Source organism: Melospiza georgiana, chromosome 1, assembly GCF_028018845.1.
Source record: "Melospiza georgiana isolate bMelGeo1 chromosome 1, bMelGeo1.pri, whole genome shotgun sequence".
Lineage (NCBI taxonomy): Eukaryota > Metazoa > Chordata > Aves > Passeriformes > Passerellidae > Melospiza > Melospiza georgiana.
In genome coordinates this window covers 281536-302902 of record NC_080430.1, presented here as the reverse complement: position 1 = coordinate 302902, position 21367 = coordinate 281536, and the positions used below count along the sequence as shown (strand labels likewise).

The following is a 21367-nucleotide window of genomic DNA, read 5'->3' as shown; positions in this document are numbered from 1 at the left end:
ACAAACTGGAGAGAATTGGGAATGCTTTAAAAACGCTAATAGCTTTAAAAATATGGTCCTTGGGAGGACAGGGAAGGGATGTTGTCAGCTAAGGGGACCTCTCCATGTTTTCCAGTAGGTTTAATTAGAATTTGGGTGGGCTCACAGGAGGAGGAAGAGCTGGAGCAGGAAGGAGGTCACAGGTGGAGGGGGCTTGAGGAGGTCATAGGGATGGGTCAGACAGACCCTGTCGGGGGATCCAGCATGTCCAGTCCTGCCTCAGCAGGCAGCACAAGGTGCATCATGTCTCCAGCAGACAGTTTGTGATTCAGCGACACCTCACAGCCAGAACCTGCCAGAATATTTTAAAAAGCTGAGACTCATGTGGAAGGGGAGCCATCTGGTGCTGTTGCGGGGTTTGGAAAGAGATGGATGTAGACGGTCCAGTGTCCCCACAGGAAGGGCTTTCCATCCCTGGAGCACAGAGCTGTGCCAGGCACGGTGGGCAGGAGCTGGCAAGGGTCCTGGCCAGGTTGTGCCCAGAGCCAGGTGCCCGTGGTACCCCTGACAGCCAGCCCTGTCTGTGCTGAGGACGTTGGAAGCCATTCCCTGGTAATTGCTTCCTGCAGAGCCGCTCTGGTGGCTGCAGTGCGGTGCCGAGACGGGCTGGCAGATGCCGCGCGCGGGTCGGACCCAATCTGGCAGCTCCGTGTGCCTGGGACCTTGGCACAGATGGCAGAGCCGCGGCTCCGGCGGGCTGGCGGCGCCTTCTGCTCCGTCCCGGGCACGGGTGCCCGCTGTCTGGGGAGGGAGGGCAGTGGGATGTGCCCGCTGTGTGCCCACGGGACATGGCCGTGGCGTGGGGACAGGCTCTGAGCCACGGCTCCGTGCCTTGGCCAGCGGGTACTGGGGAGGGGAACCAGCACAGGGCCGGGGCTCACACCTGGGGGAAGAGCAGGACTGAAGCCCCCGAGAGGCTCTGGGTGCGACCTCTGCTCCTGCATGCCGTGATGGGATGTGTGCTACTGACAGGGATGGGATGGGAGGTGGATGGTGGCTTCTCTGGGTTTGGGAGAGGAGGGAGAACAGAGAGGGAAGGGGCTTGGCTGAGGTGTTGGCTGTGCAGTAGGGAGGGGAAGAGCTCTAGGTGGGGTTTGGCTGTGTCCAAGGCCTGGGTGCATCCAGAAAATTGGAGAAGTAAGGATGAGGCCTGCTGTGGAGGAGGATGAGGGTTCAGAGAAAAGGCACAGTCTGAGAAGGTGGTGGTGGGAGTTTGGAAGAGTCGAGGCAGCAGAGTCAAGACTCCTGTATAAGGAGGGGGAAGGGGAGGTGCTTGATGTTAAGGTGTTCCCTGGAGAGGCCTGGAGAAGCAGGAGAAGACCTGGGCTGGCTCAGCAGACAGGGCTTTCAGTAAGGTAAAAATAGTTTAAGGGGGAGTCAGGCATCTTTTTTTTCCCTCCCCAGAGGGAGCACAGATCATACTTGCAATGTGAAGGAAGAAAGCCAGGGAGAGGGAAAAGGTGTGAAGGAAAAAGGAGAAGGAGGAGGAGGAGCGCCCTGGGGTGATGCTGGAGACAGGGACTGAGGCAGCAATGGGGGTGCTGGGGAAGAGGAGGAGGAGGAGATACCGCAGTGAGGACTCCAGTGGCCCAGGAGGAGGCTCAGTGCTTAGTGATGGTGGGTTTGGTCAGAGGAAATGACCGCCCTGGAGCAGGACAGGAGTGAAGCTCTGGCTGAGGTGGTCACACTTCACCTGGTGCCCTCTGCCTCGGGCTCGGGGGAGCTCTGGGGGTGTGTGCTCCAGGCTGGGGGTGCTCCGGGCTGCCCGGCCCCCTGGGTTTGGGTTTTCACGTGTCCCTGAGCACAGGGCGGCTGTTGGGGGTTCGCTGCCCCAGCGCAGGTTTGGGAAAGGTGAGAAGGCAGAAGGCAGCTGGGTCTGGTGCAGGGCCTGGGCCGGGGGTCCGGGCAGGAGAGGGGCAGCTCCGGTCCGGGCCTCCGGCTGGGGAGAGCAGCGGGGGGCGCGGGATGCCGCAGGGGCCGGTCGAGCCGGGGGATGCGTATTTTGCGGTATTGGGATGCCGGTGCAGGGATGTGTGTGTTTGCGGTGTTGGGATGCCGCTGTCACTGCCGAGCCGGTCCCGCCGGGTCCCGCTGCCGGTGCAGGGATGTGCGTGTTTGCGGTGGCGCGATCCCGCTGTCACTGCCGAGCCGGTCCCGCTGTCGCTGCCGGTGCCGCGGGCAGCAGCGGCGAGCGGGGCCGCAGCGCCCCCTGGCGGACACGGCCGGCCCCGCGCCGCACCGGGCCCCGCTGCCGGCCCTGCCCGGCGCTCCGTACCTGCAGGGGCCGGGCCGGTTCTGTTCCCGGTGAACGCCCCGGCGGGGCCCGGGCAGGTTCTGCTCCCGGCGCTCGGCGCCGCTCCGAGAGGGTCTGGGCCAGTTCTGGTCGCGGTGAGCGCCACGGCGGGGTCCGGGCGGCCGGGCAGCGCCGCCGCTCCCTGGTGCGGGCTCCGCCGCGGGCGCTGGGCGCCACCGAGTATTAACAGGGACCGGCGCTGCTCTGCCCCGGGCCCGCAGCCCCGCGCCGCCCCGGGACGGCGCCGCCGCCGCCGCTGCCCGTGCCCCGGACTCGGTGCCGTCGGTGCCCGCGGAGGGCGCGGCGGGCGGGGCGGCCCCGGCCCCCGCCCCATCCCCATCGCGGCCCCGGCCCGTTCCGGGGCGGGCCGGCCCAGCCCCGCGCTGGCGGCGCCGAGCACGGCCCGGACATGCGGGCGCGTCGTGGGAGCCCCGCGCCGGCGGCGGACAGCGGCGGGGGCATGGGGCAGCCCCGCCGCTGACCATGGCCGAGGGCTGGCGCTGGGCCGGGCCGGGCCGGGGCGCCCCGCGGCCGAGCCCCCGCCGCGCCGTCAGCGTCTGCGAGTCGCTGGACTTGCAGGGCGTCCCCGCCGTCCAGGCCGCGCTCGGCGCCGCGCAGCAGCAGCGCCGGCGGCCCAAGAGCTTCTGCGCGGCGGGGAACGGGCTGCCCGGGGCGCTGCTGCCGCCGCCGCCCCCCGCCCGCGCCCGCGGCCGCCTCCTGGAGCTGCTCCGGCTGCGCTCGCCCCGCAGGCAGAGCCCCGAGGCGGAGGGCGACGGCCCCGACGAGGCGCAGCGCCCGCGGCCCAGCAGCATGACCTTCCTGCCCAGCGCCCGGCCGCCGCACGCCGCCGAGAGCCCCGGCTTCCTCCGGGGGGGCTCCTTGTGGGGCAGCCGCCGCTGGAACATCTTCGGCGGCAGCGGCTGGAGCGGCTCCAGCCCCAGGAAGAACTTCAGCTCCCTGCGGAAAAGCTTCAGTTTCCGCCTGCGCCGGGGCCACGAGCTGCGGCGCTCGGAGTCCGGGGGGCTCCTGCGCCCCACGCGCCTCCGCACCAAGAGCGAGGGCGATGCCAGCTCCCTGCACACCTGCCCCAGCAAGCGGGACCTGCTGTACCCCGAGCTGGCCAGGGTCGGGGGCCGGCTGCACACCGACCCCGTGCAGACGGGGGGACTCTGGAAGCTCCTCACGAGCCGCTTCCGAAGGCGAGAGCGTGGCAGCACTGGCAGCGTGTGCCCCAAGGATGCCCATGGCAGTGTTGAGCCTGCCCTCCTGGCTGGGGGTCCTCTGCGGGCTCTGGGTGAGTAAGCACAGGAGCAGTGCTGGGCTGGTGAGAGCCCCTGTGCCGACGGTGCCTGCAGGGATGGGGGCTGTGGCCTGTCCCAGCCGAGGTTCTGGGCTGTGTGCTGGCACCTGGCTCTGTCCCGGTGCTCTGCAGGGTTTGCACTGGGCTGCAGTGAGCTGAGCATTCACGGGGTCGTGTCATACTGCAGTGCCCTGGGCACTGCCATGGTCAGTGGTGCTGGAGCAGCCGTGCTGGGGCTGCCTGGGAGGATGTGCTCTGACATCCGGCTCCCTTGCTGGCCACTCACCTCGGAGTGAAGCACGTGTGTCACCTGTCCTCCCTGCCCTGGTGGTGTCCCAGCACGGGCAGGATGGGCCAAGCTGTCCTGTCCTTGCCCCACAACATTGGTGGAATGGGGAGAGGAGTGCAGTTGGACTGCCAGGCAGGTGGGACTGTTTGGGAGGTTGCTAGAGCAGAGGCGTGGAACAGCACAGGGGGTTGGGAGCCCAGAAATGTGCCTGTACCCCCTTCTTGTGAGCGGCTCCCTGGTGCCAGGCCTTGTCTGGGGGATGCTCGGCCCCAGCCACCCCTGCTAAGGTCCTGCCCTGGCGCTGAGCGGATTCCATGTGTTTGGGAGCACAGGGACTCTCCCCGGGTATGGGGCAGCCTGCAGAGAGCAGGCCTGGCATTCCCGGTGATGGGACAGGGGACAGGTCCCCACCGGGCCGGGCATTCAGCGGGCACTGGCAGCTGGAGCAGCTCTCGGGTTTGACTCTGATGTTGGTGGGGAGTTCCCTGGCACCAGGGCTTTGTGGGGCTCAGCTGGGGCTGTGCTGGCTGTGCCTCTGTCCCTGTCCCCCTCGCCCCTGTGAAGGAGCTGCAGGCGAGCCCTGTGTCCCAGCGGGCCGGGAGGCGACAGCAGCATCCCCAGCAGCATCCACAGCTTTTTAAGGCATGGAACGCACGGAGCTGGGGGCCGGGCCAAGCCCCGCCGCCGCTCCGGGGCCTCGCTGCGCGCATGGCTCTGCTCTGCATCTGGGTGCTTGGAGGCAGCTCTGTGCTCGGCTTGTGGGCCAGAGGGATGTCTTAGGGCTGGCAGGCTCTCCAGGGAGCCCGCCTGCTCCCGAGGAACCTGGCTGCTCCTCAGGCAGCGGCTGTCCAGGGCAGCATCGCGCCTGGACGTTCCCCAGGAGTGCTGGGCCGCAGAGATCAGCACGGGAGCAGCTCTGCAGCTGCCCAGGGAGCCCAGGGGCCCCATCCTCTGGCCCTGTCTGTCCCTCACCGTGCTCCAGAGGCGTGTTCTGGAGGCTCCAGGGGAAGGCTCTGGAGGCTCCCGGGATGCCTGTGCGAGGCCGGGGCGCTGCTGGCCCCGGGGCTGCGGTGCTGGCAGGGCAGCCCGGGCCGTGTGCCGCCCCGGCGGGGTGGCGGGAGGTTCCCAGGCGAGGGGAGGCTGCGCTCATGGCTGCGGAATGTGGGTGTATGCGGGCAGGGAGGGCCGGGCCCTGCCCCTGCAGCGGGGCCTGTTGCTGCTTGCCGCTTCCAGTGGGAGCTGCGCCAGCAGCAGCCGGCCCGGCAGCCGCGTTCCCAGAGCGGCGGCCCGGGCTGAGCACTTGGCTGGCGTCCTTGCCTCTCACCTGGCTCCTCCATGAGACAGGTAGGGAGCTCCCTTTGGATCAGTCTTTGGGAGACCCTGCTGAGGCCTCTGTGCGGAGTGCTGTGGGCAGCTTGGGATCCCTGCAGCGGTGGGATGTACATACCCTCCAGCTCATGCAGGACCATTGCTTGTTACAGGGATTAGTGCTTGCCACTGTGGCTCATGCTGGAGGCAGAAGCGCAGGGATTGACCTCTCCAGGCTGCCGTCAGCACTGTGGCTCCTGGAAGGAGCCCCTGGCGCTGCAGAGCTCACACTGGGTTCAGTCACACTGAGAACACCATTCACTACCTGCCTGGTGCCTGCACTGTCCCTGTACCCACCAGCCCTGTGTCCTCCTGGGGACAGTGAGGTGTGAAAAGGCAGTGGTGAAGCCTGCGCAGTAAAGTAGCTGCTGTTTGTTCTCTCTTGTGCCCCATCTCCCCGTTGCTCTCTGCTCAGAGCATTGGTCCGTGGGCCTCCTCCGATGGGAGCTGTGGGTCTCTGAGCCAGGCCGGAGGGGCTCAGCCTCAGTGCTGCTGCTCAGGAGGTCTCTGCCCCGTTCCTGTTCCAGTCTTGCAGGCCCATGGTGTTCCAAACACCTGCCTGACGTCCCACAGACTTTGATGCTCTTTGTGGGCGCTGCCCACCCTGCCCTGGGAAAGCTGCTGGTGCAGCCCCAACTTGCCCTCCTGGGGGTGCAGCTGCAGCTGCGGTTATCAGCCCTTGGAAAAGCTGGGTGCATGTAGGAGTCCCGGCAGAGAGCCAAGCCAGCGCTCTCTGCGTTTCCAGAGCCTGGAGTGGTTTGTTTATGGCACGCTGTGATACCCACCCTGCACCACCATCTGCATCCACATGGACCCACAGAACGCAGGGGGTTGCTCCAAGTGCTGCTCCCAGCCCTGGAGGGCTTTGGCTGGCATTGAGCGCACACAGAGGTGATGGGGGATTCCAGGGCTTGCTACCCAGAAAAGACAGAAAGAACTGATCCTTGTGTAATGAGCAATGGAGGGCAACAGCCCTTGGGACTAGAGAGCAAAGTCAACATAGAGTCCAGCCAGCTTGGACTGACCCAGGTGATCGTGGTCAGTGGTTCAGAGCATTTCTGGGTATCCAGGTGTTGGCTGGTGCCATTCCACAGAGGCTCTCTGGAGGCTATGGTCTTGGGAAGACTGGACTGTTTTGGAATTGGAGTAGTCCCTGTGCATGAAGGGGCTGTGTGATGGGTACAGCACCTCTGATGGCTCAGGAGGCATTCCTCATCTGAGGGAACAGCACTGAGCTGTGTCAAGGAGGTTTAGTTGGCTATCAGGGAAGAGTTCTTCCCCCTGAGGGTGGCTGGGCTCTGAACAGGCTCCCTAGGGAATGGTCATGGCCCCAAGGCTGCCAGAGCTCAGGGAGCATTTGCATAGTGCTCTCAGGCACAGGATGGGATTGTTGGGCTGTCTGTGCAGGGCCAGGGATCAGACTTAATGATCCTAGTGGGTCTCTTCCAGCTCGGGATATCCCGGGATATCTGTGATTCTGTGGTCACAGCCACGTCCCTCTCCCAGAGAGATGCCCTGCCTGCTTTTTGGTGTTCTTTAAGGTACCTCCCTTTACTCTGGTGTGTGCAGTACTGATGTGCAGGGCATGTGAGGGAAGGCTTCTGAGAGAGCATGGGCTGTTTTCTCATGGATTGGGTGAAGTTTGCATAGTGAGTTGGGTAGGTCATGATAAATATCGCCTCGTGTTGGTACTTGCCTTGGCTGAGCTGGGAGTGTTGGTGAGAGGCAGAGGTGTCGTGGTGGGGTTAGAGATGCCTCGGATGCTGGGGCCAGCCTGGTGTCTGCGCTTTGGGAGAGCTCGAGGCTTGTGGGGGTGTCAGGGAGGGAGCTGTGGGACAGTGCTCTGGAGGGCTCAGTTCTCAGGACAAGGTCAGAGGGTGTGCAGAGGTGTCTGGCTGCAGTCACGGGCAGCCTTAGGGAGAGGGAGCCCCGTGCCTTCAGTGTTCCCTGCCAGGGCTCGTGGGGCTGCACAGCTGCACCTGAGCTCAGGCACATTGGGAGCAGGTTTTTGCTGCTGAGGTAGATCCCCACAGAGGGCTGTGATGGGACGCTGAGTTACCTTCTTTCCATGCCACTCTCTGCTGGGTTTTCCCTTCCAGCAGACCCTGTCCCACCATCACAGCAGGGTTTGGTGTGGGTCTTTGGCAGTGTTTGGATGGGAGCTGGAGAGCAGCAAGTGCTGAGAGGTTTCTGGGTCTTCCAGAGTCTGCACTGACCTCAGAGCACAGTGACACTGGCTGCTGCCACCTGTGCATGCTGACAATGCAAGGGTGGCAGATCCTACGTGTGCCCTTTCCCAGAGAGACGCAGCATGGTCTCCTTTTGTGGCTGCAGAGTGTTTAAAGCTCTGCTGAGAGAATCCTCACCAAGGCCATGTCCTGCAGTGGGTGCCCGTGCTGGCTCAGTGCTGACTGGAGCTGGCTGTGCCTGTGCTGGTCCTTGACCTGCAGAAATCCCCCTCGTGCCAGCATTACGGGGTGCAGGCTTTATCAGCCTGGCCCGGGAGGGGTGGCTGTGCCTGCACAGCCCCTGCCTCCCTTTGATCCCTCTGTGGTCAGGTGGGTCCATTGGTGTGGCCGCAGTGGTGGCCATGGTGGCCTCGGTTTGTGTGGCCTCTGCTGTGTTTGCACAGACAGCCTCTGACCTGGTTTCAAGGCTGGGTTTAGTGTCCAGCGGTGCAGTGTCCAAGGGAGCTGCACCATGGCTTGGATGATGGGCTGGTTAATTATTAGTTGCTGTGTGGGGAGGCTGATGAGTCTGGCGCTGGCGCTTCTGGAGCACGGGGTAGATGAACCTGCTGCGTGTCATCCGTGGAGCGAGCACGGGCTGAGGAGTTGCATTTGGCTGGCCAGCCCCTTTCTCCTGCCAGCCTCCCTGGCCTGTGGGTGCTGGGAGCTGTGGGTGTGTGGCTGAGCCTCTCCGAGCTGCCATCAGGGCATGGGGAGCCACGGTGTCCGAGCTCTGTGATGGAGGGTGCTGACCCTGCCTCCCCCGTGCACTGTCCCACAGCTGGGCTCTGTCTGTAGCTCCTGAACGTGTCCAGGATGGCCAGCTGACCGAGGGACAGCAGATGCAGAGTGCCTCCTTTATGTCCCTGTCTGCTCTTGTGCATGGCAGGGCTCTGCCCACCCCAGATCCCAAATTTCCACTTTCTGCAGTAGAGCTGCCTGTGCCAGGAAACCTCCATCAACAGAAGCTTCTGGGGAGTAACAGAATCGTCCTGAGTTTCCTTTTCCCAGGCCAGTCTGGACTGATCTCCTCTTGTATGTTGTGTTGTGGAGCCAAGGATGCTGTTGGGCTGTGCAGAAGCTCTGGGTATGACAGTGGTTCCCTGAGCCCACTGCTTTGGTTTTGGAGGTCAGGTGCACCTGGGGAAGGTGTTGAACTGCAGCACGGACAGCCTGCTCTCCTCTCTGTGATTCAGTAACAAAGAGAAGGTGCAGGAAGAGTGACCAGGCGTGCCTGGTGCTCGGGTAAGGTGGGCTAACGGGAGTGAGGAGCGGGGTGTGTTGTGGGGCTGAGCACAGTGCTCTCAGCCGTGTGTTGTCAGCTTTTATTTGTGTTAAGCTTTACTCAGGAGCCTTCTCAGCACGTCAAAAACCAAAGTGTTGCAAGCTCTTGAACCTGGGTTAGAAAGCAAGCCAGGATCTGTTGGGATGGTTGGTGCAGGAGGCAGCTGGCAGTTGTTGGGGCAGGGTGTCCTGTCATCCTTGAGCAGATCCAGAGCCCAGCCAGCCCTGTGCCGGGCTCTCCCTGCCTCTCCTCCTTCCCAAGGCCAGGCACCGAGTGTGTGTGGCCTGTGCTCCAGTCAGAACCTGCCAAAAGCCTGCTCTGTGTAGTGTGCTGCCTGCTCCTTCAGGCCTGCATGGGGCTTTATCTGCCACATTACCTGCCAAAGAGGCTGAGCAGGGCACAAGTCCCAAGTGGAGGTGACAGCTATTTTTAGAGCCAGTGATGCAGTTGGAAATACAGGTGTGCTGTTACCTTTTGGAAAGGGCTCAAAAATGTATCATTTTCCTCCTGACTGATGAATTGTTCTAATAAAAACATTACCTCTGCCTAAAAAAGGAAAGGGCAGGTGAAAGACACCGCAGAGAAATGATTCCTCAGGAAGGCTATAAATAACCTGGTGTCCCTGCAGCACGCTTGGGGAGTACTTGTCTGTAACTCCTGGAAAAGGAGTGTTCCTAGGTCAGCCATGGAAGGTGAAACTCCAGGCAGGAGCACCATGAGCACACCTTTCTGGAACATGATGGGTGGGTGCTGGTGGCACCTGGAACAGGGAGCAGGGCACAGTGCCAGGTCCTGGTGTGGTGCCTGGTGCTCTCAGAGCAGCCTAGCCTGCCCTCTGGCAGTGGGAGCAGGAGTGGGCTCTCCCCATGGCCGTGGGCTGCCCAGCGAGGTGGCAGAGCTGAGATGGAGGAAGAGCTGGTGCTGTTGTGTGCCCAGCCTCCCCATGGGAGTTAGGAGGGCTGGAACAGCAGCTGGGCTGAGGGCAGGCCCTGGGGGGCTCTGGCAGGGCTGTGGGGCCCAGTGCTGCCCCAACACAAGGCAGATGCTCCAGGGCTGGAGCCCCTCTGCTCTGGAGCCAGGCTGGAGAGCTGGGAATGTTCCCCTGGAGAGGAGAAGCTCCAGGGAGAGCTCAGAGCCCCTGGCAGGGCCTGGAGGGGCTCCAGGAGAGCTGGAGAGGGACTGGGGACAAGGATGGAGGGACAGGACACAGGGAATGGCTCCCAGTGCCAGAGGGCAGGGATGGATGCGAGACTGGGAATGAGGAATTGCTCCCTGGCAGGGTGGTTTGGGTACTGCTGGAGCAGCACTAGGAGTTGTGGATGTGGGGTTGGGGCTGCTGGGGCGGATCTGAGCCGCCCTCCCTGTGGCCTCGGGTGACGCGGGAGCAGTGGCAGTGCCCAGGTCACTGTGTTTGATTGCTGCCCACTTTTGGGTCTGGTGGATTTGCTGCTTCCCTTCTGAGCCATCTGACATTCCCGTTCCTGCAATGGTCAGTGGCCACAGATTTGGCGGGTTTATTAGAGGCTCCTGAAGGCACAGAGCTCCCGCAGATTGCTGCTCTCCAAAATCCTTTCTGTTTGTATGTGATACACCTGCAGGAGGTGCTGCTCTGTGGGTCCTGCCCTGGAGCTGCTGTTGGATGGAAGGTCTGACCTGGCCAAGGCGAGTGGGGGACTGGGGTTTGTCAGGGGGGCTGCTGGCTGCCCCTGGCACTCAGGCTGGCTCCTCCTGCAGCTCTGTGTCTCTGGGAAGAGCCAGACATCTGCCTGCAGGGAGGGTGCAGCAGCATCCTTGCTGGGATCTCGAGGCTAACCTGATGATTTCTTCCCTCTCTCTGCAGATTCGTTTGTGAACAGCCAGGAATGGACCCTGAGTCGCTCGGTGCCTGAGCTGAAGGTGGTGAGTACTTGTGGCGTGTGCCTGGGATACCCCTGGATCCCCAAATCCTCAGGAAAACCCTGCATTTTCGTGTGGCCAGGTGGAAACACTCAGGAGGGAGAGGGGAGCTGGGGCTGCTGCTGTGCAGGGAAGGGCTGATGTTTCTCAGTTAAGCTGCAGGTGCTTCAGTGATGGATTCCTCCTCTGCTCTTCCTGTGCTCTCTGTGCCAGCCCTCAGCTCTCCTTACAGGCTCCTGGCGTCTGCCCTTCGTTCTGTCTCCCTTCAGCTTTTGCAAGGTTAACGTTTTTCAATGTTAGTCCAAGAAACAAAAGAACAAAATTCTTCTTGCAAAACATTCCAGCACTGTCCTGCCGCAGAGTCTCGATGTGCAGTTAAGTGAGAATCAAACCAAACTTCAAATATTCGTTAGTTTACCTGTGAAATGCATTTTAAAACCATTCTCACAGCTGTTTGGGTGTTGCTGCGTGATGTTGGGGTTCTGCAAGGCTGCAGAGCCATGCTGCCAGATAAACCATCCTAAAGCACTCAGCTCTTCCTCCAGTGGCACAGCCATTTCCCCAGGTTTTGCATGACCTCTGGGGATCTCTGTTGCTCTGGGATTTGATCTGGCCAAAGCAGCTCTTCTAAAAGCCCAGAGGCCTTTCAGAATCCTGGTTTAGAGTTGGGTTGGAAGAGCCTCTGGAGATGTTTGGGTCCAGCTGCTTCCCCAGCACTGCCAAGGCCGTCACTGGCTGTGTGCCCAGGTGCAACATCCGCACGGCTTGTGAGTTCCTGCAGGGATGGGGACTCAGCCCTGCCCTGGGCAGCTGTGCCCGGGCTGCGCAGCCCTTTCCAGGTAGGGATTTTCCCTCCACCCACCCTGAGCTGCCCTGGCCCAGCCTGAGGCCGTTCCCTCTGCTCCTGTCCCTGTTCCCTGGAGCAGAGCCCTTTCCCCCCGGCTGTGCCCTCCTGGCAGGAGCTGTGCAGAGCCACAAGGGCCCCTGAGCCTCCTTTGCTCCAGGTGAGCCCCTGCCCAGCTCCCTCAGCCTCTCCTGGGGCTCCAGCCCCTTCCCAGCTCCATTCCCTTCCCTGCACACACTCCAGCCCCTCCAGGTCTTTCTTGTCATGAGGGGCCCAACACTGAGCCCAGCAAGAAATGTTGCCAGATTTCACTTCCTTCCCATTCTCAAGCAGCTCTGTGTCCTCTGTCTCCCACAGGAGCTGAGGGTCTCGCTGCTCTCCCTGCTTGTGCTCCCAGGCATTCAGGATACTTTCTCCAAGGTCTTTGAGTAATTTGATGTACTTGGGAATGTACCTTCAGCAGTTTTTGCTCCCTCAGCTTCCCCCCAGAAGCTCCCTCCCAGTGCTGGAGGCCAGGAGGAAGCTGTGGCTGGGCCGTTCTTGCAGAGGGGCACTGATGGTGCCTCCTGGCAGGGCCTGTCCCTGCACCTGGCACTAGGCAGTGCCAGCACATTCTCCCAAAAATCCCGGAACAGAGGCTCCCACAGGCTTACAGACCTTGTTTGGTTCAGTTTGCTGCCTCTCAGGGGCTGTGTGTCCTCAGGATTGTCACTTCTGTGGCTGCTTTGACGCTCCAGGTGAGCTCAAGAACACGGCAGAGCAGCAAGATTCTGGTGAGATGCAGCTCAGGGTTTGTACCGTGTGCAGACAGTGTAAGTGCAGCCTCTGCCCAAGTTTCAGAGCTAAATGCCCCTGGAGTGTTTGTCTTTGGCGTGGTGTGGCACCCTTGCTGCTGGGCAGCTCAGGAGCTGCTCCCTTGGCACCGGAGCCGTGGGCAGCCTGGCACTGCAGCCTGAGCTGCCTGCCTGCAGCTGGGCTCTGCAGAGTTCTGCTGTGAGACCTTCCCTAGTACCCCAGCCTGTCAGGGACACTGTCAGGGCTCCCAGCAGTGCACAGACATGGCCTGGAGTGCGTCCAGAGGAGCCATGGAGATGCTCTGAGGGCTGAAACCCCTCTGGAGCCAGGCTGGCAGAGCTGCGGCTGTTCAGCCTGGAGAAGAGAAGGCTCTGGAGACATTAGAGCCCCTTCTAGTGCCCAGAGGGGCTCCAGGAAAGCGGGAGAGGACTTGGGGCAAGAGCCTGGAGTGACAGGACAAAGGGGAATGGCTTCCCATGGACAGAGGGCAGGGTTAGATGGAATATTAGATGAGATGGGAAGCATTCTTCCCCCTGAGAGTGGTGAGAGCCTGGCACTGGCTGCCCAGAGAAGGAGCCCCATGATCTCTGGCAGTGCCCCAGGCCAGGCTGGATGGGGCTTGGAGCACCCTGGGGCAGTGGGAGGTGTCCCTGTCCATGGCAGGGAGTGGAACTGGATGATTCTGAGGGTCCCTTCCAGGAGAAGCCCCTCTGGGATTCCGTGGTTGTGTGGTTATGCTGGGCAGAGTGCAGTGGCAGGGAGGGCTCGGGCAGAGGCTGGGCAGTTCCATTGCATTGTCCCTGAGATGGGCACAGTGAGGTGCAGCCCCTGCCCAGCGTGGCTCTGGAGAGGCAGCTGCAGGACAGGGCAGGGTTGCAGCCCAGCCCGTGCTCTCTGCGTTGTCACTGTGTCAGGGTCTGTCACTGCTCTGAAGGGTGGCACATGGGGCAGTGTGAGAGCGTGCCCGTGGGAGCCATTGATCAGTGCTCCCTGCTCGTGCCCCGTGCTGGCTCTGCTGGCACAGCAGCTGGCACACGGGTGCAGTGCTGGGCTCTGCCAGCACGGTCTGTGCCGCGCGGGCCATGGAGCTGGTGCCTCTCTGCTTCTCACAGGGAGCACGTGCCTGGCCCAGGGCAGCGGGAGCGTTTGGGTGAGCTGGAGAACCTGCCCGGTGGTGACTCACCTGCCAGGCTCATCCTGCGCCTGAAAAAGTTTGCCTGTAAACTTCCATGGGGGCAGAGGCAGCTTTAGTGTTCGTAGCCACTCCTCACCCCATGTCTTTGGCACTGCTGTGGCCATGTGAGTGCAGCTGAGCCATTAAGGCTGGAGAAGCCCTCTGAGATTATCAAGTCCAGCCATCAACCAGCACCACCACCATGTTCACCACTGAACTATATCCTCAACTGCCACTTCCAACCCTTCCAGGGATAGTGACTTGGTTCACCTTTAGCTGAAGGTGACCCTATCCCTTGTTGTGGAAAAGGAATACCTGATATCCAACCTAAACCTTCCCTGATGCAATTTGAGGATGTTCCCTCTTGTCCTGTCGTTAGTTACTTGGGAGCAGAGCCCAATCCCCACCTGGCTGCACTCTCCTGTCAGGGAGTTGTGGAATGAGAAGGTTCCCCCTGAGCCTCCTTTTCTCCACGCTGAGCCCCTCCTGCTCCCTCAGCCAGTTCTCATCAGAGTTGTGCTCCAGATCCTCCAGTACAGACCCAGTCCCACAATTAGATGGTCAGGAGGACACTGACAATGAGCCAAGCAGGGCTCTGACTGACCCATCCTGGGTCACCCCCTGCATTCCATGGCCAGTCTGAGGGTGCTGCAGTCAGATGTGCTGCCACCCAGTTCCGCTGGGTGCTCACAGCTTTCTCCTGTGTTGGTTGAACATTGGTGCTGGGTGTTTCTGTGCGGGTGGCACCATCTCCCATCCTGGGAGGTGCACGTAGTGCTGCCGGTGCCTCAGGCAGGAGCACAGGCTGGGCCTGCTCCCAGCTCCCCTTCCACTGCCAGCTGCTGTCCAGAGCTCAGCACCCCAAAACTGAATTGACTTGGGATGGCAAGAGTTCCTTGAGGAGCAGAAGGGCTCTGGGAAGTGCTGGTGTGGCTCTGACAGGGCTGTGCCTGTTCAGGGGAGGACAGGAGTGCTCAGAGCCCTCTGCCCAGGTGGCTGTGCCCCAGTCTCAGCTGCTCTGTGCCTGACTGAGTCCAGTCCATCCCGTGCCTCCCACAGAATGCTGGGCTGGGTGACACCGTCCCTGTGTCCTCTCTCTCAGGGACACCTCTGCCTCTCACCAGAGTGTGCCCCAGCACTGGTGCTGTCACCCCACGGGGGTGGCCTTGTGTACAGGGACACGGGTGACACGTGCATCTGTTGCAGGGCATCGTGGGGAACCTGTCCAGTGGCAAGTCAGCCCTGGTGCACCGCTACCTGACCGGCACCTACGTGCAGGAGGAGTCTCCAGAGGGTAAGCTCTGCTTCCCAGGGTGCCTGCGATGGGCTGGGGTCGCTCCTCGCCGTGGGGCAGCAGGTGCCCCCAGCCCCTGCTCCTCCTCCCCTGCCGTGGGGCTCTGCACCCCCCGGCCCTCGTTTGGGGTGTCCCCTGCTCGCCCCCCTTACTGACCTGCAGCTTTGCTCCCCAAGGTGGCCGGTTCAAGAAGGAGATTGTGGTGGATGGCCAGAGCTACTTGCTGCTGATTCGAGATGAAGGGGGCCCCCCTGAGCTCCAGGTAGGCGACCTGTCCTCCCTGTGCTGCCTTCCCACCCATCCTGGTGGAGATGGTGGCTGGGGGAGGTGCTGCTGCCTGAGCCCGGGCTGTGGCTGCCCTTGCTGGCTGCCCCCGCGTGTCTGTCTGTCCGTCCACGCTGTAATCCTGCCCTGTCCCTTCAGTTTGCTGCCTGGGTGGATGCAGTGGTGTTTGTCTTCAGCCTGGAGGACGAGATCAGCTTCCAGACCGTCTACAACTACTACCTGCGGCTCTGCAGCTACCGGAACACCGCCGAGGTGCCCATGGTGCTGGTGGGCACGCAGGGTGAGGATGGCGCCCGGCTGCCCCCAGCCCAGCCCAGCCCAGCTGCGGGCGGGAGCGCTGCTGCAGTGTCCTGCTGGCCCCAGAGCACAGAGGGCAGCCTGGTCTGTGAGCCTTGTGTGGGGCTGAGGGACAATGCTGGGGCCCCAGCCCAGGGCCCTGAGGAGGGAGCTGCTGCTCACACCATCTCAGCTTCCCCACAGAGAGCTGCCTCATCCCATGGAGCCACTTTCCTCTGGAAATGGCGTGATAGCCTGGTGCTGCCTCCCCCAGCTCTGCCAGCACAGGCAGCAGGCAGCTTGGGGTGAAGAGCTTCTGTGTGACGGTAGAGAGCGGGAGCAGGACATGGATGTAGGGAAAAACTGTCCTGAGCACTGTGTGACCAGTTCTTGGCCAGGAAGAAGCTCTGAGGCCAGGAAAACAGGCAGGAGCAGTGGGAGGGAGTCACAGTGGTCTGCTCCAGACCCCCATATTAAAACAGAACAAAGTTGTTAAAGTTTGGATATTTAGAGATCGTGGAATGAATTTTAGGACTGAGTGATCTTGGCTCAGGGACGGGGTGGCAGCAGGGACTGTGGAGATGCGGGACAGGTAAGGGGTAGTGGCCATTGTTGTCCCAGAGACAGAACCAGGTGAGGTCCTGGCCTTGGTACAGGCACAGAACCGTCTGGAGGGCTGGAGGAGGGCTTCCTCACAGGGCAGGCCCCGGTTCTACCCCATCTGAGGAGGTTTGTTCATAGCCCTCCCTGGCTTGTCTTTAAGGAGTTGGATTCCTCTTTGGGAGGAAGTTTTTCCAAAACAGGCAATCACTTGGTGGCTATCTGGGATACAAATTGAGCCTGTATTTTAGAGCTATCCAGGAATTCCTTGGCTGTGGAGACATCCCAGCAGAGTTGACTTTCTTGTTAAACCAGGAGTTTTTCTCCCTTGGATTCTTTAACATGTAGGGCTTGGCCATGAGCCCTAAAATGTTGGAGACCAACAAATCAATTTTATTTGGCAGCTGGGCTGCCTGGCCTTGGTCCCCACACCTCCCCGACGTGTTGTGCTTCTGTCTTGCTGAAGTGTTGGTGGCTGGGTTCTTTGGGGAGTTGAGTCAGGTTCATTTACAGAGATTCATCCATGTTTGTACAAACGTGGGACTCTGTGATCACGGGCATCCATGGCACAGTGCTGTGGAGGTGGTTCCTCTGTGTGGCAAAGGGAGGAGGGCCAGAGGTGTGGTGGGGCCCCTGGGTGGGTGGGACAGGCCCTTGCCCTCCAGCCGCTGTCCCTGTGGTTTGCAGATGCCATCAGTGCCACCAACCCGCGCGTCATCGACGACTCCCGCGCACGGAAGCTCTCCAACGACCTGAAGCGCTGCACCTACTACGAGACCTGTGCCACCTACGGCCTGAACGTGGAGAGGGTCTTCCAGGATGGTAACTGCAGCCCCCCGGGCTCTGGGCGCGGTGGGGCATGGCCGGGGGCTCCGTGCTGCCCTGGAGCAGGAAACAGCCCCTGCACAGCTGGGTGGGACAGCTGCTCCTCATGGGAACCGTGTGAGAGAGCATTGCCTGCGCTTGGACAGGGGGCTGCAGCTCAGTGATGCTCAGGGGCACAGGCAACCATCTCCTGGGGGTTTGCAGTCTGCTTAAATTAACTTAAATTAACTCCCCTGAGGGAGACTGTGTGTCCCTCCAGTGACGGGACAAGGGGGAATGGCCTGGAGCTGATGGGATGAGGTGTTTCTGGAGTGGGTAAGAATTCTTCCTAGTGAGCACTGGTGGGACATGATGCAGCTGGTTTGGGATCTGGTGGATCTCCTGGTGCAGCTGGTTTGGAATCTTGGGGAGCCCTGGCAGTCACAGACTCTGTGAGGACCTTGCCTCACATGTCAGTTCAGTTTTCATCAGACTTGCCTTTACATGACTCCTTCCATCCCAACCCAGTTTCCATCAGACTTGCCTTTATATGACCCCTTGCGGCCCGGATCCCAGCAGAGCTGTCCTGGCCAGGCTGGGGAGGATGTCCAGCTCCCACAGCAGGAGCACCAGGAGCTGCTTTCAGGCCAGTTTGCCTGCCTGCCCATGCTGGGTGCAGTCTGTGCTGCTGCACCTCTGTTTGCAGAGAGCCCTTCCGTGCCCCTGCCCTGGGTCACAGCCTGGCCACTGACCAGTCTCCACAGACCACCACAAGGCCGCTGACCTTTCTGGGGAGCAGGTCCATGTGCTGGCAGAGAGCTTGAGGGAGCGAGCACCCTGCCCCATGGTGCTTACAGACAGCTCTAAACACACGTGCACATGGTCCTGCAGAGTGTGGGCATGCTCCAGGACACACAGACTGCCCAGGGATTCTCCAAGGGCTGGGTGGCCCTGGCTGCAGTGCCAGCACAGCTCAGCAGGAGCAGCTGACCCTGTTCCTCAGAGCAGGCCCTGGTGTCTGGTCAGTGGCCTGGAGCTGTGGCTGTCCTGTGCCGTGTCTGCTCTGAGCACATTGCAGGGTGTGCCTGATGTGCTGGGGTTTTGTGGCTGTGTCTGGGCACTCAGGCTGCCACAGGTCGCTGTGAGAAGGACACGGGGCAGGGAATGGGGTCCCTTCCTCCTTGCTGGTTTCTCATGTCCCGGCAGGATTCCCCTGGGGGTGCTGCTGGCTCTGTGGGAACTGTGCTCCTCCATCCTTCCCACGTCCTCAGATGTCACAGGGACTTCTGTGGTGAGAGGATGGGATCTTGGTGTTGCCAGGTCCTGCCAGGAGGTGGCCCTGGCAGGAGCAGTGAGCCAGCCCTGGTCCTGCAGGGTGCAGGAGGATGAGGAGCAGTGAGCCAGCCCTGGTCCTGCAGGGAGGATGAGGAGGAGGAGCAGTGAGCCAGCCCTGGTCCTGCAGGGAGGAGGAGGAGCAGTGAGCCAGCCCTGGTCCTGCAGGGTGCAGGGAGGATGAGGAGCAGTGAGCCAGCCCTGGTCCTGCAGGGAGGATGAGGAGCAGTGAGCCAGCCCTGGTCCTGCAGGGCGCAGCAGGGACAGCAGCTGTGCTGTGGGTGACATCTTGAGCTTCAGCTCTGCTGCATGTTCCGAGTGCATGGTGCTGCCTTTCCTGTGCCCTGAGCACTGCAGAGGGCAGGAGGGGGCAGCCAGCAGCTCCATGGCCCAGGACCTTGGCTGGGGTGCTGGTGGCATTGCTGCTCTCCATTGTCCCCTCAAACACAGGCCTGCAGGCCCAGGCTCAGCATGAGCTCCCAGGGAGGCTCTGGAGCCCCAGCCCAGGGGGATGTCCCATCCCAGTGCTGGCTGGGCACACTGTGAGCTCCAGCCCAGGGGAATGTCCCATCCCTGTGCTGGCTGGGCACACTGTGAGCCCCAGCTCCCCAGGGAATATATTTCTGGAAATACCCAGAAAAAGCCCTCAGCTGCTGCTGTTGTGGGCAGGGAGCCTGGCAGAAGCTCTGCCCATCAGTTATCCCACACCACTACTGCTAATGAGGAATTAACCATGAGACCACACTGGAGGGATAATATCTCCCCAGTCCTGAAATGAGGCACCTTGAGGTGACCTTCGCCTTCCTGCATGCCAGGCCCAGGCTCTTCTTCTTCCTGACCATCAGCCAGGTGTTCTGGGATAGTTCCTGCCATCCCTTACACCAGTCTGTTGTGGTTTCCCTGGTTGCCACTCGGAGCTGTGCTGTACAAGCAGTGAGGTGTGCCCTGCCTGCAGAGCCGAGCTCTCCCTGCCCATGCACTGTGGCACCAGCACCAGAGCATCACTCAGTGTTTCAGAGAAACCCAGCACTGCAGGTCTGCACAGAGAAGAGCATGCAGAGGTCCCTAGTGACCCACCAGGGATTCTACACGCTCAGGATGTTCCTTTACAGACCACAAGGCCCAGACTGGTGGAGGTGCTATTTGCGAGGCAGTTCAGTCCCTGGCTCCTGGAGCTGCTCTGTGGGGTGACTGAGGGTGATGGACTGAGGGTGACTGAGGGTGAATGAGGGTGATGGACTGACAGGGTGACTGAGGGTGACAGGGGTGACTGAGGGTGATGGACTGAGGGTGACTGAGGGTGACAGGGGTGACTGAGAGTGATGGACTGACAGGGTGACTGAGGGTGATGGACTGACCGGGTGACTGAGGGTGATGGAGTGAGGGTGACTGAGGGTGATGGACTGAGGGTGACTGAGAGTGATGGACTGAGGGTGACTGAGAGTGACTGAGGGTGATGGACTGACAGGGTGACTGAGAGTGATGGACTGAGGGTGACTGAGGGTGATGGAGTGAGGGTGACTGAGAGTGATGGACTGAGGGTGACTGAGAGTGATGGACTGACAGGGTGACTGAGGGTGATGGACTGAGGGTGACTGAGAGTGATGGACTGACAGGGTGACTGAGAGTGATGGACTGACAGGGTGACTGAGGGTGATGGACTGAGGGTGATGGACTGATAGGGGGGTGACTGAGGGTGACAGGGGTGACTGAGGGTGATGGGGTGACAGGGGTGACTGAGGGTGATGGACTGAGGGTGACAGAGAGTGACGGACTGACAGGGTGACTGAGAGTGACGGACTGACTGGGTGACTGAGGGTGATGGACTGACAGGGTGACTGAGGGGTGATGGACTGACAGGGGTGAGTGAGGGTGATGGACTGAGGGTGACTGAGAGTGATGGACTGACAGGGGTGAGTGAGAGTGATGGACTGACAGGGTGACTGAGGGTGATGGACTGAGGGTGACTGAGGGTGACAGACTGACAGGGTGACTGAGGGTGATGGACCGCCCCGGGGTTCTCCTGCCCAGGGTGACTGAGAGGTGGCTGCCCAGGGGTTCTCCTGCAGCGGGCCCAGGCTCACATGGTGCCCACGGGGAGTTGCTGTTCTGTGTGATGCCCAAGTGGGCAGATGGCCCTGGGGCTCAGCCTGAGCAGTGCAGGCAGCACACCAGTCAGGGCAAGGGCCTGGCTCTCCCTGGAGCCCTCTAGAAATCTGTGTGGGGAGGAAAGTGCTTTCTGAACACTGACCCTGTGCCTTTGTCCCTTTTGCAGTGGCTCAGAAGGTGGTGGCTCTCCGCAAGAAGCACCAGCTCTCCATCGGCCCCTGCAAGTCCCTGCCCAACTCACCCAGCCACTCATCTGTGTCTGCAGCCTCCATTCCTTCTGTGCACATCAACCAGGTGGGGAATGGCCACGGGGGAAGCCAGGCACCTCCTGTGCTCTCCACACCTGGGCTGGTAGCCAGCAGTTCAGCTCAGCCTCAGACTGGTACCTCTGCTCTGGCTGGCTCCTGGAAGGGCAGAGTGTGTCACCTGGGGCCTCTTCCATAGCCCAGCTCAGTAGCCAGCAGTTCAGCTCAGCCTCAGACTGGTACTGCTGCCCTGGGCTGGCTCCTGGAAGGGCAGAGTGTGTCACCTGGGGCCTCTTCCATAGCCCCGAGCAGCTGTGGCTCCCTGGCAGTGTCCCAGCCCAGGTGGCAGTGTCCCAGGGCTTGGAGCAGCCGGGTCTGTGCAAGGGTCCCTGCCCAAGGCAGGGGTGCAGTGAGATGTCCCTGGAGGTCCCTTCCAAGCGAGAGCACCCCTGTGCTTGTGTGACAGTTTGGTGCTCGCCCTGAGGTCAGGTTCCATGTCTCCCCCTTGGGTGTGGCTCATGTCCCCGGGCTGTGTGTGGCTTGGCAGGCCCAGAGCAGAGCTGTGAGCAGTGTGTGGGAGCCCTGGGCAGCCCAGGCAGCCCCAGCTGGGCGGGCACAGCTGCTCAGCTCCTGCTTCCCCCGGCTCAGGAAGCTGATGGTCCATGTGCCCCTGCATCTGAGGGCATGTACCTGTGCAGAGGTGAGCTCAGTGGTGAGCTGAGGAGCAGAGCAGGGAAGGAGCTGCCCTCCCTTGTGCCCCAGGAAGGGCTCTGTGCTGTTGGTGAGGTTTGCCAGGGTGGGAGGATGGTGATGTTTTGCGGTCCTGGAGCAGAGCTGAGGAGGACAGGCTCCATGGTGAGCGAGGGGATGGGAGGGGGGATCCTTCAGGCAGGCACCTCTCTGCATTCAAG

General features: G+C 61.5%; 1 protein-coding gene across 2 annotated transcripts in view; it reads left to right on the top strand.

Annotated features, from left to right (window-relative positions):
* The window catches only part of AGAP3 (ArfGAP with GTPase domain, ankyrin repeat and PH domain 3), a 114866-nt gene that overhangs the window by 30704 nt on the left and 62795 nt on the right, over positions 1-21367 (top strand). For both annotated transcript variants that reach the window (XM_058020742.1, XM_058020749.1), the window contains exons 2-7: positions 10643-10701; positions 14718-14805; positions 14982-15067; positions 15229-15370; positions 16654-16788; positions 20378-20505. In XM_058020742.1, the coding sequence (XP_057876725.1) occupies positions 10643-10701; positions 14718-14805; positions 14982-15067; positions 15229-15370; positions 16654-16788; positions 20378-20505 (638 nt within the window). The remainder of the gene's footprint in view (positions 1-10642; positions 10702-14717; positions 14806-14981; positions 15068-15228; positions 15371-16653; positions 16789-20377; positions 20506-21367) is intronic.